Genomic DNA, 27,600 nt, shown 5'->3' with positions numbered 1-27,600 from the left:
TCTTTTAAGCCCAAGTCAGTCAGGACTTCCCAGGAGAGGCCGTAATCCCCAGAAAAGACTTAAATCGTGGCATTATGTAATCGCCGATGGATCTCGATGCTGAGCACGACTGACAAAGTTAATGGAAACAACTTGTCCGTCTCTGACGAACCAGTAAAAAAAAAAAAAAAAAAAAAAAGCATGTTAAAAAGACATCATGGAGACCAATCTTTTTACGCAAATACATGAAAGAAAATTAGAGTTCTCGACTGTATACGGGAGATGTGTATTCGATATGATTTTTTATATGTATTATTATTGACGGGTCGTCAGAGACGAACGATTAAGTCGTTGCCATTCACTTTGTACGATCTGGCTCCTCAGCATTTGGGATCCGTGGAGATTACGTAATGCCAAGTTCTAAGTCTATAATTGTCGGGGATTACGGCCTCTCCCGGAAAGTGAGGAGTTTCACTGACTGAAATATTTTCGCTCTTTTAGCCCAAGTATTCCTTAATTACCCCTTCAAATCTTTTTCCTAGCCAAAATTGTCAATAATTCCCCTTTCAAACTGAATGATTCTCCCTTGAACCCAAATTTTCACATCATGTTGCAAAGTTATTAGTGAAGCAGAAAATTACATATATGTCTCCTTATTTCATTAAACCATTGAGCTGGTTCTGTTGGAAGAATCATATTAGAATATATCCTTTCATAGGAGCTTAACTGCAAAGATGAAACGCACTACTCGAGCAAAAATAAGATGAAGCCAATATTCATCAGTACACATATTTGCCCATGGCAAGGCACAATACTTCTTCAACACCAAAAGTTATTAAGTAAGCACACTCTTCCAGCTAGTTCAACCACACGTCAGAACAATCATGATGAGCACATTTACACTTTCTGTGTGCACTAACATTAACACAGCAACTTTAGATAAAGGCCCTTTCACATATTAGTAAATAGAACCCACAAATGCCCAACAATTAATTCGACAATATACCTGTAAATGTAATGTATTGCTGTGCATTCATCAAAATTTTGGACATGTTCAAAATTTTGAGCATATAAGCAATATAGGCTACTGATCAATCCCCTATATACATTCGCTGTTTGAACGTTTTGCATGCTATAGGTGTATGTTTCTTAGTCGTCTGCCGATCGTACGCATACTCCAACCCATGTGGAACTTCACCAAGACGAATGCACAATACATTGCTCATTGCATTTACATTTATTGTTTGGCATACGTTGACTCTGTTCATTAATAAGTGACAAGGTCTTAACAGGGAACCAACACTAATTGACTTGTAAAAGTTATCTCATTGCATATCATATCCAATACTGCAAGACAAAACCATCAAAATGGAGCCATTTGAATTGATTTCTTTTTCCTGCTTTAATCTCAAGCAAACACTTTGCCCAGCAAAGAAACATAAAACTTTCTCAACACACTGAAGGTAAAAACTCTTCTCCGTGCATCAAAACACATCAGATAATCATACTAGGGAAACCTAAGGGTTTCATATCCCTGTCAAAACCAACAATGTCAACAAACATATAGGTATCAAAGAACTCAGAAAAATCAGTAGATAACGTTTTAAGGTACACAGAAGCAGACCGCATTTGCGGTAAAATATGTGTCACGACAAGAGACCCTCTGGTCTGGGGACCACAACAGTTTCTCATAAACAACCTCTTTACTGTGAAATCAACACACAATTCTCCTACTTACCTATCATTCAATATTTCTCACAATGATGGAAGTACAATATATTTTCTAAGCAATCATTTGTACTTTTCGTTGAACTGTTTTTTAAGAGAGATACAAAATGCATCTTCTGTTGTCTACAAGCTAGAAAGAGGTGTGGGATCAACTGGAAAGAGTTATCGGTATGCAGGGGAAAATACTTTTGTACTGGAATGTGCCTTTACTGTTCCTGCACAATCCTCATGATAAAAAAAAAATGCCTATTTTCCAAAGAAATATTTGCACTACCACATAAGTTTTGTACAAGTTGTATACAAATACCTGAAAAGGAAGATAACATAACGTTTCTCCAAAGTGGACAAAAATGATAGCAACACATTTTTCACAATAACATGGCACTTTAAAAGTATTTACAATCTCTACTTTCAGAAAACATGTTGAATCTATGTAATTTTTTAAAGAAATCTAGTGCCCCTTAATCATTTATATCATTTAATGGACTCCCTTTGCCTACTTTTTCTCAAATTCACTCAAAACATTACAATTGCAAGTCATGTACTAACAAATTAAACATCTTCCCTACCTTTACTTCAAGTAAACAACAAAAAGATAAGGTTCCCGTTCAATCAAAATAGCATAATTTACGAAAATGTCTTCAGCAAAATAACTAAGCAGGAGTGCGCCTACACGTATCGACTAGCTTCTGTGTGAAAATGATTGATCCACTGAGTCTAAAGTAAAAAAAAAAAAAGTCACATATCATTTGGGGGCTTTGATAAACAAGACTGTCAAATTCAGTTTCTTACATAATTTTACCCCCTTACGATATCCTTGACACTTTTCATGTTTTTAAACTTTGGATGATCATAAATACTGTGCTGTTAGCATTCCTAAAATTGCAAAATTCATGCACCAGTACAAGTGTGAATATGCTGGGTAGTCATTCAAATTTTCAGTGTTTCTTGCTTCACTGATACAATGTACTCACTTGACCACAACACAAACATATAATAAACAACACTTTACATATACCAGAAATGTCTTATTTAACAGACCCAAAAAGTGATTCTAATGACTTTTGAAAAGTAATACTTTTATCTTCAACATCTGCTCACTCATTTAAGACTTTAATTTAGTCAATAAGTGTAGAAACAACTCCTGCTAAGCCTTTTTGCTCAAAATATTTTCATTAACTAGACATGTTGTGTGTCCACATGATACAGATGCCCCTGCTGGATTGATCATGCCCCCTCCAGACTAAGTCTGCAAGGCATAAAAAGTTACGCTATTTTGACTTAAGGGGGATTCACTTTTTTTTTGTTGCATTTATTCTAATAATTTTCCATTGAATAAAAAAATACATGTTTGAATATGGCAGTAATTTTGTTTCCTTCATATGTACGTATATTGTGAATAAATTTATTGCGTACTGAGGGCACAGATTATTGGCCCTATTTCTCTCAATGATTAATTTCTTGATATTTTCAGAGATGCCATCTCTATCAAGTAATTAGGGAATTTCACACAACTACCTCTAGCATCACTTCGTTCATTTTGCTATTTCTGATGGAAAAACAGTCCATTTTACAAGTGAAGGTTAAAATGGTTGCTAAGATAGGACTAAGACTCATCTGCATAACTGTTCTTGCTGAATTTTGGGATTTTGGAAAAGCTCCTGATGGATAATTTGACAAATATGAGTATTCACTAAGAAGAACCTGAAAAGCATGTTGTATCAAGTTTTTGACCTTTCATCTTTGTGTAGAAGGTCACAAGATTTATCCTTAAATGACAATTCTAATTTTTGAAGCTATATGTATTCAGGGTCTTACAGCTCTGAAACAAAACAAGATACGTCTTCATGCACAAGAACGTTTAAAAAAAGAAAAGCAGTCAGCAATGAAACTTGTAAGAATACATACATGTACATGTAATAAAAATGAGACATAGCACAGTGATCTTTGCAAACAGGTTCTAATTTACATGCATATGCATATGATTTGCTCTTATTTACTTAGTCATGTTTTTTTAGGTTTACTAACTCTTGCCATGCCTTTCCCCATAACATCACATGGTTCATGAAATCATTTTGTTAATCATAAAGATCAGTATGTTAAACTTAAAAGAAAAGATCTTTCGGAATCTCTTTGTCATTCTGTGTATTTTTTATCTGTTCCACTGGACAGGCCATGAAATTGTTGGTCTTCAGGTCTACCAATATCTTGATACACTGACAGCAATTATTTGTACATGTATTTCATTTACAATGTTTTCTCATCTCTTTGATGTATCAGTTTGTATAGTTTATCAGGACTCTTAGGAAGTTGCTCTTCCAGACAAGAGGAGTTGTGAGAACAGTGCATGATGCTCAATGTTCACCAAAGTACAATCCTGAGAGATTGAGTAGTCTCCTCCACATCTGCATGGATGATAGTATGTCAGGTATCTGTGTTAAAAAGAAAAAAAATAATGATCAGAAATGACAAAAGTGCATAGTTACATAGTTTCATGAATAGAATTTGAATATAGAATTTGGAGTTTTTGTGCATGGTTTCACAATCCTATATCAATATGCTAATTATATATGAAAAAAGAATCCCTACAAACAAAACAGTTATATAAAAAAAGATATATATCACTGAAGGTGATTTATATCACTGTCCAAATGTGTGTGCAAAATTTCCCAATCATTGCTCAAAAAATGAAGAAGTACATGTAATATGATCCACAATATTTCTATCCCAACACCCCCCCCCCCAAAAAAAAAAAAAAAATCTGTACTGCCATAATATGACATAACCTTGGGAACATAGGTTTCCACAAATTAAAACAAAATATGGCTTGCACATCTTCAACACAAGACAAATGTATCCATAATTTCATGAGCATTGCTTGAAATGAGAAAGTAGTTCAGCTCGCAAGATTTGAAATAAAGTGACTGACTGCCCGCTCAACTGACCACACAGTAATTCCAATATACTGTACCCCTTCAAATTCCGTTGAGGGGGTTATAAAAAGAAATTTTTAATCGCTTATGAAACATAAGTCTAGCTACTAATGTACAAATTGCTTCACTTTGGCACTCTCAGTAAATTCAAATGGCCTAAAATTATGATAGAGCATAAACTGTTCTCAAACTTACACATTTTCCTCCTCACAGATACCTAAATATTTGTTTCATTAACAATTCAGTTCTTCACTGCCCCTAGATTATAATATTTCTCCTTATAGATGCTTTATGTTTTGAAATTCCCTTAGATGCTGTTTAAGCCATTCATTTTTTAATCAAATCATTCCAACAAATTCATTAAACAAATGTGTTTCCCATTCCCCTTGCAATATCTTCAAATACCAAGTTCATCCTTTTGTGTCTGCTATTCTACAAAGCATGTCCGCTATTCAATATTTCTCCATATAACACATTTTTCACAGAATTCCCCTTAAATACCATATTTATGCAAGTATTAATTTATCCACAAAACAAGATACATGTAATATAAATCCACTTTTCCTTCAAGTTACTTGTCTGCAATAATACACGAGCGAGCTAATCTTGGGGAAATAAAATAAGAATCTCTTTAATTTCTGTTGCTTCAATCTTACACTATGTGGCTTGCAAATCATCACCCCAGGACAAATGCGTATCTGTCAAATTTCATGAGTATTCATTGGAAAATCAGAAAGTAGTATGATCTACAAGATATGCAAAGAACATACTGATCGACTGCCTGCCTGAATGACCATACAGTGATTCCAATATACTACCCCTTCAAATTCTTTTGATGCAGTTATAAACAAAGTTTATAATTGCTTATGAAAGACAAATCTAGTTACTAATGTACGAATTGCTTAACTTTGCCAATCTCAGTAAATTCAAATGGCCTCTTATGATGATAGAGCATAAACTGTTCTCAAACCAACACATTTTCCTCCTCACAGATACCTAAATATTTGTTTCAGTAAAAATTTAGTTATTCATTGCCCCTAGATTATAATATTTCTCCCTAAAGATGCTTAATGTTTAAAAATTCCATTAGATACTGTTTAAGCCATTCATTTTTTTAATCCAGTCATTCCAACAAATTCAGTGAACGAATGTGTTTCCCATTCCCTTGCAATATTTTCAAATACCAAGTTCATTTTTTTTGTGTCCGCTATTCTAGAAAGCATGCCCCCTATTCAATATTTCTCCCTATAACACATTTTTCATAGAATTCCCCTAAGATAAAATGACGCAAGTATTTCTTGCAACAAAAATATTTTCACCATAGTACCCCATCCTTCATTTCTACATCTACTGTACATATTGAAATGCACCTTTCATCATTACAAATTGTAATTTCTAACCAAAGGTATTTCATATTGTTGAAAAACATGTAAGCAACACACAACTTGTTAGTAAATGCATGTTTCTTTATAAAAGATAATTTAAAGGCACTTTGCCTTTTATTTCCTTGCCTACAAAACATGAGTGAGTTAATTTTTGTAAAATAAAAGAAGCATTTGTTTAAATTCTGCTCCTTTAATCTGACTGCAGTTTCTTTTTCTCAGCAATATGTGTTCATCATAAGTCAATCTGACAAAATAATTATACTTGGAATACAATTCTATTTTTCTAAATGTTCAGAAAATTACATTGCAGTGAATTTGACATACCATCATATTCAATGAAAATTTTGATATTTCAAATTCCTATATTCAGCACTTATTTTTAAAGGACAAGTCCACCCCAAAAAAAACTTGATTTGAATAAAAAGAGAAAAATTCAACGAGCATAACACTGAAAATTTCATCAAAATCGGATGTAAAATAAGAAAGTTATGACATTTTAAAGTTTCGCTTCATTTCACAAAACAGTTATATGCGCATCCCGGTCGGTATGCAAATGAGAGAACCGATGACATCACTCACTCACTATTTCTTTTGTATTTTATTATATGAAATATAAAATATTTTGATTTTCTCGTCATTGTCATGTGAAATGGAGTTTCATTCCTCCCTGAACACGTAGAATTCCATTATTTTAACATTTTGTGGTTCAGGCAATGAGGTCCTAATCGTCAAATTCGTAAAAATTGTAATATTGTATTATTCAAACAATAAAAAACAAAAGAAATAGTGAGTGAGTGACATCATCGACTCTCTAATTTGGATGTCACTGGCTCGTTCATATAACTATTTTGTTAAAAATAAGCGAAACTTTGAAATGTCATAACTTTCTTATTTTACATCCGATTTTGATGAAATTTTTAGCATTGTGCTTATCTGATTTTTCTCTATTGATTCAAATCAACATTTTTCTGAGGTGGACTTGACCTTTAAATTTGATTGTACACAAAGAATTAAAAGCAATGCAGAATATCAAACGTACAGCAGATTTTTCTGTTTTCAAAGGCAACTGCCTATTTCTTCGTAACTGCTTGTGATTTCCCATTGAAAATACTTACAGAAACAAAAGATATCTGCCCCCTCATAATCAAACAACAGGAAGGCACTTGTTTGATCTCTTGTACACCTCATTCATCATCTTGTTGTGTATGGTGTCGATGCCATGAGGAAATGACGCATGTCTTTGCAGGAAGGCGATAATCTCTTTTTTCCCTTGATATGACAAAAAAAAAGAGTTTGCTTCACGTACAATTTTATGTCATTTATGTTAAGTCATGTGGGGTGAATCGCCCTCCAGAAGGATTGCTTTGTTACATTTTGTGCGTTCAAACAGAAGCTTTTCTTGATTTTATCAGAACCACAGAGGCTCCCATATCAAGTTTGGTATCATATTAACCCATTTACTACAAGATTTAAAAATCCCATAGACTTTGTACAGGGCCCACCCGGTTCCCATAGGGAAGAGGTTAAAACTGTATTAACATGATGATAGAATGTAAAGTTTCATAGTTATCTAAAGATAACATGTAACTAGAGTTAAGACACTTTTTTAGTGTAAAGTCAGGGGTGTTGGAAGCGGCACCAAATACATGTATACAAAATGAATGTGAAAATTCAGTTTTTAGAGCTTACTTTCGAAATATGGTAATAATTTTGTCAACACCTGGTATACGACTTCATATTGCGTACCAAATCAAGGCAAATTATGTTTTATGATTAAAAAGTGATTGCCTGAGCAATGGTGGTGTTAAAAACATAAATTCTTAGGGGGCAAAATTGGCATTGCCTGTACAAAGTCAATACAGAATTTATATTTTTGAACAGTTTGGGGGGAAAATGTCCATATTTTGGTCAAAACTTGTGACATGTCTACATCTTTGTTCCAAATAAAAGATTTTATACTCAGAAGAATAAGCCTGACTACCATGGAAATAACAGAATGCTAGATACAATGACTCATTAAAAGTGATACATGAGGGGATATCTGTTTTCAAAGTTAGAAGTACACTTCTGAAGGTAGAATCACCATGCAACACAACAGTAGACGAGCTTGTGGTGCATGACTATAAACAAATTGACAATATGTTGTTCGTCTAACACCTGTTTTCAAAGCATCAGTAAGTGCTTGAAGAACTACACATTCTTATGTCAGAAATATACCCAAAGGACATACATGTACCTGGCAGCTTCTTGCCACCCTTTCCCTTCAGATAGTTGTCAAAGTGCCTGAACAGTTGCTGCTCGTCACATTTCCGCCACTTGGTGTACTTGTGAACTACAAGTGGAAGAGGGAGAAAAGTCAGTAATGATCTTTATATTTTTCCAACTGAATGGTATCTGACTTTATGAAAAAAATCATATCAAGTAGGTGTCAGTGTTTCCTTGGAATTGCCCTTATGAACATCATACAATATGTTGAAAGTATAATCAATTAATTTTTCAATTGTCCTAAATCATTAATTAGTCCACCCTAGTACAGTACATTTATTTTCTGACCACAAATTCAAGATATATCTACTTTTAGTATCGAAAATCAGCCTGTTGCCATCTGAAATAATAGTTCATGGGCAAGAAACAATCACACATAACCAAAACTATCAAATTTGTCCCTTGATCACTTGTGTATAATCTCTCCAAATGAATAATTTCTTGAAACTACCTGTAAGATGCCACATTAACAAGAGTCATGCATTTCTGCAAATCTCACAAAACTACCCCTAGCATCACTTTATTGATATTTCATGCTCAAAAATACAGCTAAAAAAATCTTCCGTTACACACAAGTATCAAGTGGTAAGTTTGAACCATGATCTTACTCTAACAATGTTTACACTTGTTTCCTTCTCTTCAAAAGAATAAATATATACATTAAGAGTGGAATGGGCATACATAATAAAGATTACATAAAGTCAACAAAGATTGTTCTAAGAGACCCCATCTATAAGTTGTTTTGATTTTTTTTCCATTAAATAAGTGTCGCACAAACAATATAAGTTTCAGAAAGGAACACTCTACCTGCCAACCCTGACAGTCAAGAAATAGGAACTATTAAAAAAATGTCAAAAACAGAAACTTTCCTAAATTTCCTATTGAATACAACAGGCAAATTTGTACAAACCTGCATGTAGGAACACATAGCTTAAAATGGCAATTTTCTTTTCTCCAAAATAGGAATATTCCTATTTTGATATGAACAGTTGGCAGATATTGAAGAGTATGGTGTTATAACAGAGGATGTCATGCAATATCAGTAAGTGGTCTTTATAAATTAATATTACACCATAATTACCTTTTTTGGGAAGGGCAGATGTCATCTTCTGTTTACCACGAGAGGCCGTATCTACAGATACAGTTTAATGGAGAAAAAAAAAATATGGAGTGTACCAAGCTTTTATCTATAAAACCCATAAAGCAACAAAAATATGACATGTTGGAGTACGTAAACTGATTATTGCTCAAAATTCTTTCAAAGTGGCATCATCTAAGCTTTATCCTCCAAAGCCATTACAACTACACTGTACAAGGCCTGATTTTATCTCCTAATCAGTTTGAAACCAAAGAGATATTACAGACTGAAATGCACATGTGTTAGAACATTTGTATAAAAAAATACAAGTCATTTCATTTTTTCTTCTGATTTCTACCAGGTTAATACCTTTATGTACATTGATAAACAGAAATAAAACCAACATCGCTCCTCTGGTACATTGTAAATAACACAAAACAAAACAAAAAACAGATAACTATCTTTCTTTGAAAACAACACCAAGAAACAAAAATCATTTTCAAAAATGTACTGTACAAAAATGACAATGAATTGCATTACAATTATATATGGTATTATCCTCACTTGCATGGGAAAGTGAAGGCCCACTTGCATCATCATCATCATCAGCATCTGACTGAGCAGCATGATCATCTACAATTCAACAGAAAGGACAAGACAAAGCGGAAACATGAGTTTCATGAAACTAATGTAAATCATAACAGGTCTAGGGGACTTTCAGAAAATCAGAAGAATTACAGAATGTTCTGATGAAGAGAATTGTGAAAGTGCCATGAAATTGGACAAGAAACAGGAAAGTTATAGAATCTTTAAGATCTTCTTTATTTCCTTGAGAGTAAAGGCACTACTTTAAAAAAAACTGATTCCCCTAAAGGGAAAACCATAGCAACTGATGACATTATATCTCCTTCTCAAGTACACCTTCTTTCCTGTGAAATCAATCAAATTTAGATTAACAACCAAATAAAGGGTTTGGTTCACTTCCTTATGTACTGAAAAAGTTTCAGTGATATACAGTGCGTCCCAGAAAAAAGGAAACCGGGATAGTCCATCAATTTTCTCTCAGTAAAAATGAATTATGAAATATTAAAGATAATCATCATAAAATTTAGTTTCTCCTCTTTTGTTTGACACCATATATGATAGAAAATGTTCACGCATGGACGAGCAAGAAGAGTTTGAAATTCACGCGTCAAAATCAGCTTGCACAGAATAAGTGGTGAAGATTTGTGTGGAAGCTTCACGTTCCTCCAACCCTGATTCAGAAAAGAATCGTTCACTAGCATTTCTTTTATGTTCCTGGTTTCTGAATGGAACTGTTTAAAAAAGATAAAAGAAATGCTAATGAATGATCCCTTTGTGAAGCATGGTTGGAGGAACATGAAGCTTCCATACAAATCTTAACCACTTATTCTGTGCAAGCTGATTTTGACGCGTAAATTCTAAACTCTTCTTGATCGTCCATGCGTGAGCATTTTCTAACATATATGGTGTAAAACAAAAGAGGAAAAACTAAATTTTATGATGATTATGTTTAATATTTCATAATTCATATTTTTCCACGAGAAAATTAATGGAATATCCCGGTTTCCTTTTATCTGGGACACCCTGTATAAAGTCATGATACTTTTAGATTGCACAAGTTTGCCAAATATTTTCTACATCAAAAAGAGAAAATTTTGAATGTTTTTTTAATAGGGGCCTGTTTAACAATGATTAGAGTGATTCTAGGATTGATGCAGGGATACGAGTATAGGCCATCAATTTGTAAGGGGCACATACATGCAGCAATTTACAAAATTATAACTGGTTTGTGAAAGCTATCAAACACATAGAGAATCATAACTTTTTTCATTATATGCCTAATTTCAGTAATATTTTGCTGTCGATTGTAACTTTCTTTGAAAACAACACAAGAAGCAAAAATCATTTTCAAAGATGTACTATACAAAAATGACAATGAATTGTATTACAATTACATATGGTATTATCCTCACCTGCATGGGAAAGTGAAGGCCCACTTGCATCATCATCATCATCAGCATCTGACTGAGCAGCATGATCATCTACAATTCAACAGAAAGGACAAGACAAAGCGGAAACATGAGTTTCATGAAACTAATGTAAATCATAACAGGTCTAGGGGACTTTCAGAAAATCAGAAGAATTACAGAATGTTCTGATGAAGAGAATTGTGAAAGTGCCATGAAATTGGACAAGAAACAGGAAAGTTATAGAATCTGTAAGATCTTCTGTACCGGGTGTCCCAGGAAAAAACGAACAGTGGATTTTCAGTAAAGGAATTTTGATTCTATATCTGGTTTTTTTTACTGTTACACCCCATACTTCCTTGACAGTAAAACCACTGCTTTCAATAAAATTGCTTCCCCTAAGGGGAAAACTATGGCAACTGATGACATTAATATCTCCTTAGATAGGCCTTCTTTCCTGTGAAATCAATCAAATTTAGATTAACAACCAAAAAAAGGTTTGGTTCACTTCCTTATTGAACTGATAAAAGTTTCAGTGATATAAAAAGTCGTGATACTTGTAGATTGCATGAGTTTGAAAAAAAAAACTTCAATAAAACATACTTCTCAGTAAACATTTCTTAGAGTAGTTTAATCTTGAACAATTCCAACAGCAATGACAAAAAACTCACCTGATGTACCTTTATCCATGCACTGTAGTCGTTTGCCTACTACGGTGATTTCTTTTATTGCAAGTGGGGCTTGATACACATGGCAGTTCGTCTCTTCGGAATGACCGAGATGCTTAAAGATATATCCTCGGTCAGCTTCTGGTACATCTGCTAGAGCAAAGAGAACACTGAGCCTGTGTCTGTTCTTTGTTGCCGTTACTGATCTTCGATCGGTTAGGGTCACCTTGTCACAGATATTGTCTAGAGAATGCCAGCCTGAAACATGAGAATCTGTCCCAGTTGTTGTTGGGAACAGATATGTGTTGTTGCTGAGTACCGATGCAGTTGAACGAACTTCTTTGTCCACCAATATGTCCAGTGCTTTATGAGTGTCCTTGGGAAACAAAACAGGTACAAGGTGTCTACCCTTGCCCGTCTGGTATCCAACCCTGATGTCTTGTGCAAGGACTTTATCTATCGGATCCAATTTGTCCAATTGCTGCTTATCAAGCCACGCTCCCGATTTTGCATCCTCCCAACATTTGACGAACAGTCTGCTCGGTTCTCCACCACGTCTTGCATTGAAAAGTGTAAGGCGTGCCACTATGCAGTCACGGAGTTCTACAAACCGATGCTTGTCGAAGAATTCAAGCTCGTTTCCTACTAGCTCGTCGATCCTAGTAGTCGTATACTCTCTGATAATCTTGATGTCAGATTCTAAAGACTGCCCGCTTGGCCTCCTCAACTTTTCCTCTCGGTTGCGGTTCAGATGGTAAGTCGCATCCCCAAATACATTATTGTATTGTAAGTCCAGGACAGCCGTGAATCTGTCTATTTGCTCCGCTTCTCCATCCTGGTCATCCATGAGAAACATGGCTTTAAGGATCTTGCTTGATGACTTAAGCAAATAAAATAGACCCACCTTAAGCCCTGCCTTGATGCCAACACCTTCATTACACTTTTCACGCTCAGTGAACTTCTCAACTGCCTCTTCAAGATGTCTGAAATTAGACCTTTGCATCAAGTCTGACACATTCTGTGCATGCACTGGAAGAGGTCCAAGCTTCTCTTGGGTATCCTTCAATGCAAGATAAAGCCCAGCTAGCCGCCTCATGTCTGTCATCACAGATTTGCGCACTCCTGCTCTTTTGTCCATTTTCCTTTTCTGCTTACTCCACAATCTTCGTCCAATATCAACGAGTACTTCATCTTGCTGACACAGAAGGCCTATTTCATCCTTCCGGAACCTACTTAACACCTCACCGATGAACTGGCCATCCGAAATTTGCACCAATTTGAGAAGGGATGCTTGAAGGTTCAAGCAAGGACTGCTGCTGTCTGAGGACTTTCCACATGTGCGCTTATGTTTCTTCATGTAACCTGCAGCATAGGCACCTGAACATGATCCACAGATAATAAGATCCGTCTTATAGGAGGTCTTCCTTTCTCTCTCATAGGATGGTTCATCATCTCTTGATCTCTCTTTATTAACTTCAAATGTTCCCTCTTTTCGTATGCCATCAAATTCTTCTATTCTTTGCTTCTTGGGGAGGAGAAGCGCATTTTTCACTCTCTCTTCATTCATATGCTTTTTCACAAGATGATCGGACAATTTAGACTTGAACTGTTTGCAGTATATACAGAATCTGTATGGTTTCTTGTAGGATGCTCCCTTCTCACTGCATACATCTTCTTGTCCCGAAGAGCTGTCTATTACACAACTACTGACCTTACAAGTTTGCTTCACCGGTGCTTTCTCTTCAATGCCGACATGCGACTTCTTATCATCAGCAGCTGTATCTGCCAAAGGGAACACCTCACTTCCTTCATCATGTAAATCGGAACCAGATGGAATGTAGCTTGGATCATTGACATCATCATCAGTGGTGTATGTGGGAGAGCTTAATCGCCTCCTCTTGGTTACAAAAAGTGCATCATCCTCATCCTCTCCACTGTCGCTTTCACAACTAGAAGACAAGACACTAGAATCACTAAACTCTTCTATTGGCACAGAAGAGTCTTCTTGTGACAGGCAAGAAGAATTAGGCTGGGTGAAGGCCACTTGTGAAGATGATTCTTCTGACTGGTGAGATTTCTGAGGTAGGACAAGGGCAACAACTGAAGGGGCTCCTTGTGAATGACGGGAAAACATAGGTGCGGTCGGGGCTGCTGCTGAAGTTTTCCTCTTGGTTACAAAAAGTGCATCATCCTCATCCTCTCCACTGTCGCTTTCACAACTAGAAGACAAGACACTAGAATCACTAAACTCTTCTATTGGCACAGAAGAGTCTTCTTGTGACAGGCAAGAAGAATTAGGCTGGGTGAAGGCCACTTGTGAAGATGATTCTTCTGACTGGTGAGATTTCTGAGGTAGGACAAGGGCAACAACTGAAGGGGCTCCTTGTGAATGACGGGAAAACATAGGTGCGGTCGGGGCTGCTGCTGAAGTTTTTTTAAATTGGTAAGGTGATTGATGAAGAGTGTGAGATACTTCTGAAGAGACTCCTAAGAACTGACAAAATGATAGAGGTTGGGTGACAACCACGGCTGAAGAATCTTCTAATGACTGACAAGAAGACTGAGGAAAAGTGAGCGATACTACTGAAGTTTCTTCTGACTGGTAGGCTGACAAAGGCTGGGTGAGGTCCACAGCTGAAGAAGCTTCTCCTGACTCGCAAGATGACAAAGGCTGGGTAAGTTCCATAGATGAAGTACATGTAGCTTCTTTTGACTCCTCAGATGACAAAGGCTGGATGAGGTCCACAGCTGAAGAAGCTTCTCCTGACTCGCAAGATGACAAAGGCTGGGTAAGTTCCATAGCTGAAGTACATGTAGCTTCTTTTGACTGCTCAGATGACAAAGGCTGCGTGAGGTCCACAGCTGAAGAAGCTTCTCCTGACTCGCAAGATGACAAAGGCTGGGTAAGTTCCATAGCTGAAGTACATGTAGCTTCTTTTGACTGCTCAGATGACAAAGGCTGCGTGAGGTCCACAGCTGAAGAAGCTTCTCCTGACTCGCAAGATGACAAAGGCTGGGTAAGTTCCATAGCTGAAGTACACGTAGCTTCTTTTGACTGCTCAGATGACAAAGGCTGGGTTAGAGCCACTGTTGATGCAGCTTCTTCTGAGTGGAAACGTGACATAGGCTGGGTAATGGCAAAAAGAAACATGCAAAATCAAGTTTTTTTTTTTAATGCATGTCATTGCAATAAATCACATTATTGTATTGCAATGAAAAAAATTGTTTGAACAAATGGAAAAAAAAAATCTTACTGGTTGGCAGCTCTGCATGATTACTCTAATTATATTAAGCAGTTTGATCCACACAATTTTCCCTGACTTTTCCTCTTATATTCTAACTTTAATGCCAAGGCAAATGCTGACACACTACAAAAGCAAGGACATGTCTCTTAAATTTTTGCTAAAATACATTCATGTGGGGGCAATGTGTGTTCCCTAAATTCCATTGCCAAGACTTCTTTAACACTGCTAAAAATAATTTTCAAAGGATGAATTTCAACTCAGTGTGTTGATTCTTTAAAAAAATTCTCAAAAATTTGACAGGGGTGCCCCCCCCCCCTCCCTCTTCGTGATATTAGGGTCAAGATACCCTGAAGGGTTAAAGAGGTACTACAAATGAATAATGAATCCATAGCAATCCCAACACCCTGCTTAAGTTCATGAACTTACCTGCCTCCAAGGAAGATCTTGGATGTTGTAGTCGTATCTCAGCTCTGTTCCCGCCTTAAGTTCTCGAAGAGCAAACAGACACAAATGTGGACTTGAATCATTTTTTAAGATGACCTTTTTAATGATGCAGTTTGGGTGCTTATGATCATCATTTATCCACCGGGCAAGGCAACAACCAGGATCTGATGCATCAATTCTGAAAATAACAACAGTGCTAGGTTTACACTATATTCTTTGTGGCCATGACAATTACGTTTCTGGCCACCTTGGACAAAACGGGACAGACATGAGGCAACGTAGGTGGACTGGATGGGCAAAGGTGACATTTGTCGTGTATGCCTAGCCAGATGTCTTAACTCTCAAAAAATTTCCCATGGCAGTCACAGAAATAAAAGGGGCACAGTATATTGGAATCACTGTATGGTCATTCAGGCAGGCGGTCAATATCCACAAAACAAGATACATGTAATATAAATCCACTTTTCCTTCAAGTTACTTGTCTACAATACATGAGCGAGCCAATTTGGGGGAAATAAAATAAGAATCTCTTTAATTTCTGTTGCTTCAATCTTACACAATGTGGCTTGCAAATCATCACCCCAGGACCAATGCGTATCTGCCAAATTTCACGAGTATTCATTGGAAAATCAGAAAGTACTATGATCTACAAGATATGCAAAGAACAGACTGATTGACTGCCTGCCTGAATGACCATACATTGATCATGATATACTGTGCCCCTTCGAATTCTGTTGATGAGGTTATGAAAAAAAAAGGTTTATAATTGCTTACGAACACAAGTCTAGATACTAATGTAAAAATTGTTTCACTTTGCCAATTTCACTAAATTCAAACGGCCTCTTATGATGATAGAGCATAAACTATTCTCAAACCAACACATTGTCCTCCTCAAAAGTACCTAAATATGTGTTTCAGTTACAATTTAGTTATTCATTGCCCCCAGATTATAATATTTCTCCCTAAAGAGGCTTTATGTTTTGAAATCCCCCCTTTTTAATGGAAGCTGTTTAGGCCATTCATTTTTCAGTCCAGTCATTTCAACTAATTTAGTAAACAAATGTGTTTCCCATTCCCCTTGCAATATCATCAAATGCGAAGTTCATCCTTTTGTGTCTGCTATTCTACAAAGCATGTCCGCTATTCAATATTTCTCCATATAACACATTTTTCACAGAATTCCCCTTCAATACCATATTTATGCACATATTACTTTATCCAAACAAGTGGAACGCCCCTGGCGGTCTCGCCTGCATCACACAAATTTTAATGGCAGCATTTTAAACCAGTCATATACATATATATACAATGTATGTATCAAGGGGTGGGTATTAAAATGATCAGAATGTACGGAATACAGTACACTGATCTTAAAACAAGTTTCATGGAATTAGAAAAAATACTTTTGAAATGAGGTTGAAAGTTTAAAAACTTAAAGGTTAAGTTTTTGAAGATATAATTTAAGTTTATTGATCTCAAATGACCTTTGACCTTGACTTTGTGACCTGCCATTCGTTCTACATGATCTTTGATACTTGATAGGCCTAGTGTACCAGTTTCATGAAAATTGAACAAACGCTTTTCAAATGAGGAAGTTTTTGAAATATAATTGGTATATTGACCTCAAATGACCTTTGACCTTGACTTTATGACCTGGAATTCGTTCCACATGATCTTTGATACTTGATAGGCCTTGTGTACCAGTTTCATGAAATTCAAGCAAACACTTTTGAAATGAGGAGGAAGTTTTTGAAATATAATTCAAGTTTATTGACCTCAAATGACCTTTGACCTTGACTTCATGACCTGAAATTTGGTCCACGTGATCTTTGACACTTTATTAGCCTTATGTACCAGTTTCATGAAAATTGAACAAACACTTCTGAAATGAGGGGACAAAATCAAAAACTTAACCTTTGGTTAAGTTTTTGCAACCTGATTTAAGTTTATTGACCTCAAATGACCTTTGACCTTGACTTCATGACCTGAAATTTGGTCCACATGATCTTTCATACTTGATAATCCTTCTGTACTAGTTTCATGAAATTTGAACAAACGCTTTTGAAATGAAGGGGAAAAATCAAAAACTTAACCTTTGGTTAAGTTTTCGCAACATAATTTAAGTTTATTGACCCCAAATGACCTTTGACCTTGATTCATGACCTGAAATTTGGTCCACATGATCTGAGATACTTGATAAGCCTTGTGTACAAGTTTCATGAAAATTGAACAAATACTTTACGAATGGGACCATTTCTTAAAATGTTGACGCCGCCGACGCCGACTCCGCCGCCGCCGTCGGAATAGCGGCGCCTATATCTCGCTCTCGCTACGCAGGCGAGACAAAAACAAGATACTGTATATGTAATATAAATCTACTTTTCCTTCAAGTTACTTGTCTACAATACATCAGCGAGCTAATCTTGGGGAAATAATATAAGAATCTCTTTAATTTCTGTTGCTTCAATCTTACACTATGTGGCTTGCAAATCATCACCCCAGGACCAATGCGTATCTGCCAAATTTCATGAGTATTCATTGGAAAATCAGAAAGTAGTATGATCTACAAGATATGCAAAGAACATACTGATTGACCGCCTGCCTGAATGACCATACAGTGATTCCAATATACTATGCCCCTTCGAATTCTGTTGAGGTTATGAAAAAAAAAGTTTTATAATTGCTTACGAACACAAGTCTAGATACTAATGTACAAATTGTTTCACTTTGCCAATTTAACTAAATTCAAACGGCCTCTTATGATGATAGAGCATAAACTATTCTCAAACCAACACATTGTCCTCCTCAAAAGTACCTAAATACGTGTTTCAGTTAAAATTTAGTTATTCATTGCCCCCAGATTATAATATTTCTCCCTAAAGATGCTTTATGTTTTGAAATCCCCCCTTTTTAATGGAAGCTGTTTGGACCATTCATTTTTCAGTCCAGTCATTTCAACTAATTTAGTAAACAAATGTGTTTCCCATTCCCCTTGCAATATCATCAAATACCAAGTTCATCCTTTTGCGTCTGCTATTCTACAAAGCATGTCCCCTATTCAATATTTCTCCATATAAAACATTTTTCACAGAATTCCCCTTAAATACTATATTTATGCAAGTATTAATTTATCCACAAAACAAGATACATGTAATATAAATCCACTTTTCCTTCAAGTTACTTGTCTACAATACATCAGCGAGCTAATTTTGGGGAAATACAATAAGAATCTCTTTAATTTCTGTTGCTTCAATCTTACACAATGTGGCTTGCAAATCATCACCCCAGGACCAATGCGTATCTGCCAAATTTCATGAGTATTCATTGGAAAATCAGAAAGTACTATGATCTACAAGATATGCAAAGAACAGACTGATTGACCGCCTGCCTGAATGACCATACAGTGATTCCAATATACTACATGTATGCCCCTTCGAATTCTGTTGATGAGGTTATGAAAAAAAAAGTTTTATAATTGCTTACGAACACAAGTCTAGATACTAATGTACAAATTGTTTCCCTTTGCCAATTTCACTAAATTCAAACGGCCTCTTATGACTCAGAAGATAGAGCATAAACTATTCTCAAACTAACACATTTTCCTCCTCAAAGGTTTTCAGTTAAAGTTTAGTTATTTTAGTTATTCATTGCCCCCATATAATAATATTTCTCCCTAAAGATTCTTTATGTTTTGAAATTCCCCCTTTTTAATGGAAGCTGTTTAGAAAATTCATTTTTCAGTCCAGTCATTTCAACTAATTTAGTAAACAAATGTGTTTCCCATTCCCCTGCAATATCATCAAATGCCAAGTTCATCCTTTTGTGTCTGCTATTCTACAAAGCATGTCCGCTATTCAATATTTCTCCATATAACACATTTTTCACAGAATTCCCCTTCAATACCATATTTATGCAAGTATTACTTTATCCACAAAACAAGATACACGTAATATAAATCCACTTTTCCCTCAAGTTACTTGTCTACAATACATCAACGAGCTAATTTTGGGGATATAAAATAAGAATCTCTTTAATTTCTGTTGAGCTCAATCTTACACAATGTTGCTTGCAAATCATCACCCCAGGACCAATGCGTATCTGCCAAATTTCATGAGTATTCATTGGAAAATCAGAAAGTACTATGATCTACAAGATATGCAAAGAACATACTGATTGTCCGCCTGCCTGAATGACCATACAGTGATTCCAATATACTATGCCCCTTCTAATTCTGTTGATGAGGTTATGAAAAAAAAGGGTTATTAATTGCTTACGAACACAAGTCTAGAGAGTAATGTACAAATTGTTTCTCTTTGCCAATTTCACTAAATTCAAACAGCCTCTTATGAGAATAGAGCATAAACTATTCTCAAACCAACACATTTTCCTCCTCAAAGGTACCTCAATACATATATGTGTTTCAGTTAAAATTTAGTTATTCATTGCCCCCAGATTATAATATTTCTCCCTAAAGAGGCTTTATGTTTTGAAATCCCCCCTTTTTAATGGAAGCTGTTTGGACCATTCATTTTTCAGTCCAGTCATTTCAACTAATTTAGTAAACAAATGTGTTTCCCATTCCCCTTGCAATATCTTCAAATACCAAGTTCATCATTTTGTGTCTGCTATTCTACAAAGCATGTCCGCTATTCAATATTTCTCCATATAACACATTTTTCACAGAATTCCCCTTAAATACCATATTTATGCAAGTATTAATTTATCCACAAAACAAGATACATGTAATATAAATCCACTTTTCCTTCAAGTTACTTGTCTACAATACATGAGCGAGCTAATTTTGGGGAAATCAAATAAGAATCTCTCTAATTTCTGTTGCTTCAATCTTACACAATGTGGCTTGCAAATCATCACCCCAGGACCAATGCGTATCTGCCAAATTTCATGAGTATTCATTGGAAAATCAGAAAGTACTATGATCTACAAGATACATGTACGCAAAGAACAGACAGATTGACCGCCTGCCTGAATGACCATACAGTGATCATGATTCCAATATACTGTGCCCCTTCGAATTCTGTTGATGAGGTTATAAAAAAAAAGGTTTATAATTGCTTACGAACACAAGTCTACCGGTAGATACTAATGTACAAATTGTTTCACTTTGCCAATTTCACTAAATTCAAACGGCCTCTTATGATGATAGAGCATAAACTATTCTCAAACTAACACATTTTCCTCCTCAAAGGTACCTAAATATGTGTTTCAGTTAAAGTTTAGTTATTCATTGCCCCCATATAATAATATTTCTCCCTAAAGATGCTTTATGTTTTGAAATTCCCCCTTTTTAATGGAAGCTGTTCAGGCCATTCATTTTTCAGTCCAGTCATTTCAACTAATTTAGTATTAAACAAATGTGTTTCCCATTCCCCTTACAATGTAGATGGCCAGTACAGTGGTACCTCTGAAACACAACCTTAATACATGCTGCCATACTATGAGTATGATGTATTTAAACTAACATAACATTATGAAAAATAATTATAATGTACTGAAATAAAGTCAAATAAGTCGTTTATACCAGTGCATATTTTTAAATTGAACTTACTTATAGTCAGCCCCCTGATGCTTGAAATGAAAGGTGTATTCTTCGTTTTCAGTGTCCTCAGATGCTACACTTAGCACACCCCTATATTCTAGGAGAAAGCTGTCCTTCTCAAACTGCCTTGTTGTGTAAAGTCCATAGCCTACAGTACAATTACAAAAGAAAAAATATTACCCATCCAGTTCAAAGGAGTATGCATAGCCAAAATGCAAGAGCAGAGCTCCTACAAAAAGTACCGGTATTGGTAAGGGTTGTGAAATTCTCTGAAAACCACTTACATGCATGTAAATCACTTTCCAAAAGTAAAACATGCCTATTCACATTTTCTCAAAGAAAGTTGGAAAGAGAAATTTTTTTTTTACTGATAAAAAACATGGTAAAGTTATTAAATGAATTACAATTACCCGATCGTAATTTACCTAGCCTTCCCCAATATGAGCCTTCATTCCATCACCCAATTAAGGTACAATTTAACAGCATTCTCATTTAAAATATAACAGATTTTATATCCCAGTTACATTTGATAAATAGTGCAAAAACCTTAAAGTTTGCATAAAAATTGCCTTATAAATAGGCCCAATACAAGGGTAATTTCTCTCACTCCTGCCCACTGCTTACTATAGAGTTCCCCATAAAACCTTTCGGTTAACTCCTGTTACATCATTTAACTATCATATATTAACATATTTTCTAAAGAATCTTTTGTGTTCTGAGCCATATTTTACCTATTCATCTAGATAAATATGAAATTTCCTTGCGTCTTAAGAAATCTTCCTTTGTAATTGTATACAATGCTTTTAGAGTGTCGCATTATTATATCTCAAGGCATTTTCTATGTCCAACACACCCACCCATTCCCTTCAAATTTACCAACTTGTTGGTGTCACCATTCTTTCTTCATGTATCCAATCTGAAAAGTACTAGATTTCAACCAGTATCTGTAACATAATTTCTTTTTCATTTGCACTTCATGTGTCTGATGGAGAATTTGAGTATTTAAGGAGAAATTCAAAAGGTTGCGAAGATACATGTACATCCTTTCCTCGGTACACAGGACATGAATACATCAATCATGTCCTGTGTACGTCAGTCCATGCATAGATATAAACTTTAGTTTGACCCACCTATAGATTTATTGATGAACTTTATTTCAAATCCTTCCTGGTCAGATCCAATTCCACACCATTTGTTGGCCTCCTCTCTTGGGGAAACACGGGGTCTTCTGCTCCGACTCATGGTGACCTGATATGACAAATATTTTTCAGCTTGTGTACCACATGTAACATCATACGATGTCTTTGCTTAGCATTGATATTAAAAGAAATTTCAGTCTTTAGAGTGAAAATTATATTCAAATAAGACATAATTGGCTAATTTACTTCAAAGAACTGCAGAAGGTTTACAAAAAAGCATAGTTACTGAGTGAGGGTGCCGGACTGCAAGTGTTCATCAGGTACTAAGCATTTATCACCCTACACTTCCAACATCTGATAACCTGGCATGTGTGTAAGAGCCACTGGCGTAAATCCCGGGGGGATGGGGGTGATATATCCCCCCCCACTTTTTTGAGGAGGGGATGGTGTGTACAAATATCCCCCCACCTTTTCACACAAAAATGATATTTTAATTTACCAGTTAGTTATGTTTTTGATAATTTGTCATAAATGACCATTATATTTTAGAATTTCTATCTGAAAATGCGATTAAAACCAGTAAAGTGGTCATTTTTGACTTGCTCGCTCACGAAATAAGTAAAACAATGAGCGTAAACTGGTCTTTTTTGGCTCGCTCGCTTCGCTCGCTCGCAAAATAAGTTAGGAAATGTGCGAAAACTGGTAATTTCTAGCTCGGTCGCTTCGCTCGCTCGCAAAATAATAAAATGTGCGTTAGGGCCCTAGGGGGTCATCAAAAATGTTGATCATCCCCCCCACTCCCCAAAGTGGATTTACGCCGGTGGTAAGAGCCCCCCCCCCCCCCGCCCCACTATTCGTAGCGGGGCCAAGCTGTTCACGGGTACAGACTCCGGTGTCCCCGACCCCCCCCCCCCCCCCCGTGGCGTCAAACAGATAACGTTTAACGTTAAATAGCATCATCATGAAATCTGTCAGTGTCACAGGTCCATGTCATGATTCACTGCCGTTTATTTCGTCAGTCCAGCTGCCTGGGCCTGGCCTGGGCCTGGCCTGTTTCTCAAAACCATCATACGTCAACTTCTTGACTAGTCTAGACCTAATAATCTTTTATCTGACTTAGCCAAGAAGTCTACTTATCGAGAAACAGGCCCCTGCCTGGGGACAACATTCCTACTTTCAAAGCCTAACTTACTAACGTTACTCACATCTAAGTTAGATATGACAATACACATTACATTTACAAGTTGCATTACAACTGCTACAGACATAGCCAATAGTACAATGCGAGCACATACGAACAAACAACACTCAACAGTTAACGTTAGACGATTTCACGATTTATAATGGCCGATAACATAAGACAGGCCTAACGTTAAATCTAATTCATACAGTTTAACATGGGGACAAAACTACTTACCATCGTATCACTCTCACAACCTTGAAACAGCCACCATTTTATGGAACTTCAGATCGAACTTCCAGACCACAGAACGTTACTCCAGGCTAGCCAGATCCACGCCGCGTGGTTGTTGCTTGCAGCGCGCGCGCGCGCTTCTCATGCACGTATTATTACGTACTGGCTTCTATCCGAGCGTACGCACGGGGGGATACCCACATTTTAAGCGATTTGGTTTTGAGGGGGTGTTTTTTATATATTTCTTCCTAAGCAAAAACTAGATGATATTTATAATTCATATTAGCACAAAATATGTCTTTTACTCCGGAGTTCTTTATGGTAGTGAGATAATAAAAACATATATATACTTTATTGAAGATAAAGGAGAAATACCTACATTCCCCCAAGGAGCCGTTTTTCCATACACCCGAATATACACACCGAAATTTTGCATCGCTGTTGATCCCCCCTAAATTAGACAAATGGACCAGTCCTCAGTCTACACGTACTACGACCTCTGTACTCCACTTTGGAACAGTCTGAAGCGTGCAGGACAATGGCAAGGCAATGAAAAACACTGTCAAACCCTTACGGGGAACTGAAAAATTCCCCTTTGGAACGAATTCCCCTAAAGATACCTCTTTTTCAGACGTATATTCCCCCTATGGTCCAAATTAACTATATATATATATATATATATATATATATATATATATATATATATACATGTATATGGCACTTCATTTTATTCTGTGTAATGCCTATGGAACTTATTAAAGGAATGGTCCAGGCTAAATGCTCAAAATCTAATCAAAATCGGAGAACAAATAACAAAGTTATTGAATTTTAGAGGTTTGCATTATTCCGGTGAAACAGTTCTAGGCATGTCTTCATGAATATTAATTAGGTGGGCTGATGATGTCATATCCCCACTTGTTCTTTTGTATTTTCTTATTTGAAATTAGGTTCATCCAAAAAATTTCTACCAAGAACTAAAACAATTGGATTGACAACTGATTTAGTGCATTTGATATTTATTGCTGCAAATCATATCATTACAATGGAGACATATCATTCACACATGTATGAAAAAATGAAACAATTATGATTTCATGTAATAACATTAGAAAAAGGAAAATGGGGATGTAATATCATCAGCCCACTTAATGAGTATTCATGATGATGTGTCTTTAACTGTTTTCCCAAAATATTGCTTAACTTTAAAATTCACTAACTTTGCTATTTGTTATCCGATTTTGATTAAATTATCAGCATTTTACTCTTGAGAATTTTACTCTATTTATTTACATGTAGATATAAATTTCTTCAGCTCTGAGCACCCCTTTAATAATCCTGATGAAAGGCAAGCCCACGAAAGATGAAGAAAATTTGTATTATCTTGCAACATCCTCTCCATACTCTTGATCTCAAAGATATATATATATATATATGTGTGTGTGTGCATATACATATAAAAACAATAAACTTACTGACAAAATCAGAGTGTTTGCAGCGAGCTTCTGTCTCATCTTCCCCATAAGGACAATCGTTATAGTAGTTACAAACTTGAAGGTCATGTAAGCATGATGAAAAACCAGGACACGCAAAACATCCTAAGTCTATTAAAGGAAAGATACAAGAAATACAAATTAATATGTCAAAGTTAAGTTACATCAGTTGCAGGAAGCAAAAATATCCTGAGAAAGTCTTTCAAATAAAAGTCAATTGTTATGATACCAGCATAGATCTATATGTAGTAGGGTTAGGTAAACATAACATTGTGAAACACTGTAATCAACAGCGAAAAATCATGAATATAACATATACATATTAGAGCATCACCTATAAACTGGGATGCCAGGAAAAAGAACCATCACTTGGCCAGAATAAGTTGGCACATACATTCATTTCGAAATACAGTAGAAAGGCTTGGATGGTCATTTTGATATCACTAAAATGAATTGGATCATTATCACTCTCTTCTATGCATAAAGGAGCCAGTGCCCTGTTCTACAAAAGTTACTATTATGGTAACTTTGCCATCCAATGGTTAATACCATGGTATCACTGATCAACAGCCAATGAAACTAAAGGATTTCCTGCTAGTTACCATTGGATGGCAAATTCACCATAGTGGTAACTTTAATGCAGTGGTGCCCTGGTTTTTGTTGTCAAAGGCCTCTTTATATAATATAATGAGAAAGAAGAATCTTACCTGTACAGTTGTATTCATCAGTACCACCTGGGCAATCATAGTTTCCATCGCATCCAACGACAGTATAATCAAGACAGATTGAATCGTCAAAGTAGCATGGGTACAGACCTTCAGGGCAAGCTATTGATGACAAAGAAAAAATAAATATATATATTTAAAAATATGCGAGTGAACAAATAGGATTGCGTAGGAAGTTTGAATTTGGCAATGGGCATGTGCATTGTGTGAGGGAAATTATTAACATTCAGATAGAAGATCATATGGTAATGTTGAAGAGGCTGGGTTTATCGAAATCCTCTTGCGACCAAACCCTCTTCCCTAAAAAATCATGTGAATTGTGAGATTTTTTTACCTAAGAATTTTACCACTTTGCCCTCAAGCACCAATTAAGAGGTAAATGTTACTTTTTTATATTAATTGGTTGTTTAACTTGTATATATTATTTTCATAAAAAATATGAATTCAGGCCTGCAAGCATGCCTCAAAACAGAATTTCTTTTCTCTTGTTTCTCTTGCAAATTGTGCAAAACTTTCTCCGAGCCTAAATAACATTTTCACCATAAATCTGAAAGTTTGCACTTTGTCACAATCCAGGTTTTTTGCATTTACTACAGGGAAATTCTCTGTACAACACACCGATTCCTTTAAAAGTGCAAGTCAAATCACAATGGAAGCTGAGAGGCTTATGGAAGTTGGTGGACTGGGACAGCATCGGAATCTCATGACTCTGGACACAGCATATTTACAATTGTTCGTTGGGTGCAAATCTTCAGATACATGTAATCTCCTGTCCCAGTCCACTAACTTTCGACAAAAGCCTCTTAGCTCTCCATTGTGGTTTTAATTCCATTTTCAACTGAACTGATGCGTTGTAGAGAGTGTCCCTCCTAGTAAATATGAACACTACCTAATGTCACTTTTGATAAGTGGCACCATATAATTGGGTAAAAATCACACTTTTTCCATCAAGTTCTCTAATTTCTGAAATTTCTGAATAGCATGAAATCCAAAGTTTTCATTGGCTGAATTCATAAGGTTTCAAAACAGGATTATTTTAAGAAATTACCACAAAGGAAGTGTGACATTCGAGGGGCCTCAACAAGGAAACCGTGTGTGACAGTCACTGCATTGGAAAATTAACTCATCATGTTTCAAAATATAACATCAAAATCTGATGAACATTCATCAAGGTTGAACATTTACCATCAGAATCAAATTGACATTTATAGTGTTGGAAACTTTACCAGCTAAATGTAATTGAAGCTCATTAGAATTCATAACTCACCGTCACAATCAGCTTCATCGCTACCATCCAAGCAATCAGTTATGTTGTCACAGACCCAGTCCTCAGAGATGCAATTACCATAGAATGGATCGCTTGTTGGGCATGAAAACTCAGAACATTCTGTGGCAAGAAATTAAGTTGATCCATGTTGGATGCTTTCTTTTGAAAGTTAAGAAAACACGTACAGCTAGTCTGTAAAATTAAAGTTACCCGATGGGTTTTCTTCAAAGTATACAAAACATGAAAAAACGCAATACCTACGTCCTTAAACACAGTGATTAGCAGCACT

At 36.0% G+C, this 27,600-nt stretch overlaps 2 protein-coding genes across 3 annotated transcripts in view; both read right to left on the bottom strand.

Moving 5' to 3' along the window:
* Positions 1-1,375: 1,375 nt before the first annotated feature.
* On the bottom strand, positions 1,376-23,919 carry LOC129255620 (uncharacterized). The gene is made up of 11 exons (XM_064103722.1): positions 23,833-23,919; positions 22,407-22,524; positions 21,286-21,424; positions 15,699-15,894; positions 12,031-15,154; positions 11,366-11,434; positions 9,933-10,001; positions 9,372-9,422; positions 8,262-8,357; positions 7,141-7,294; positions 1,376-4,139 (listed from the first exon to the last, which is right to left on the bottom strand). Exons 1-10 carry the CDS (start codon positions 23,833-23,835, stop codon positions 7,170-7,172), a joined length of 3,990 nt encoding a protein of 1,329 aa, XP_063959792.1. The 5' UTR covers positions 23,836-23,919; the 3' UTR covers positions 1,376-4,139; positions 7,141-7,169.
* Positions 23,920-24,768: 849 nt separating this feature from the next.
* Positions 24,769-27,600, bottom strand: part of LOC129267072 (low-density lipoprotein receptor-related protein 2-like) — a 44,246-nt gene continuing 41,414 nt past the window's right edge. Inside the window, exons 20-22 of one of the 2 annotated variants that reach the window (XM_064103723.1) lie at positions 27,312-27,431; positions 26,027-26,146; positions 24,769-25,430 (exon numbers count right to left, since the gene is read on the bottom strand). In XM_064103723.1, the coding sequence (XP_063959793.1) occupies positions 25,156-25,430; positions 26,027-26,146; positions 27,312-27,431 (515 nt within the window). In that variant the 3' untranslated portion in view covers positions 24,769-25,155. The remainder of the gene's footprint in view (positions 25,431-26,026; positions 26,147-27,311; positions 27,432-27,600) is intronic. The other variant, XM_064103724.1, reaches the window with a different exon arrangement.

This window comes from Lytechinus pictus, chromosome 8 (assembly GCF_037042905.1).
Source record: "Lytechinus pictus isolate F3 Inbred chromosome 8, Lp3.0, whole genome shotgun sequence".
Lineage (NCBI taxonomy): Eukaryota > Metazoa > Echinodermata > Echinoidea > Temnopleuroida > Toxopneustidae > Lytechinus > Lytechinus pictus.
The sequence above is the reverse complement of the archived record's forward strand: the minus strand, read 5'-3'. Positions and strand labels throughout refer to the sequence as shown.

Excerpts from the sequence above, each read along its gene's own strand:
- LOC129255620 (XM_064103722.1), bottom strand. Across the intron at positions 21,425-22,406 it reads GTTCATCAATAAATCTATAG|GCTATGGACTTTACACAACA; the intron begins GTGGGTCAAACT and ends ATTGTACTGTAG. Across the intron at positions 11,435-12,030 it reads CATGGATAAAGGTACATCAG|ATGATCATGCTGCTCAGTCA; the intron begins GTGAGTTTTTTG and ends GTTGAATTGTAG.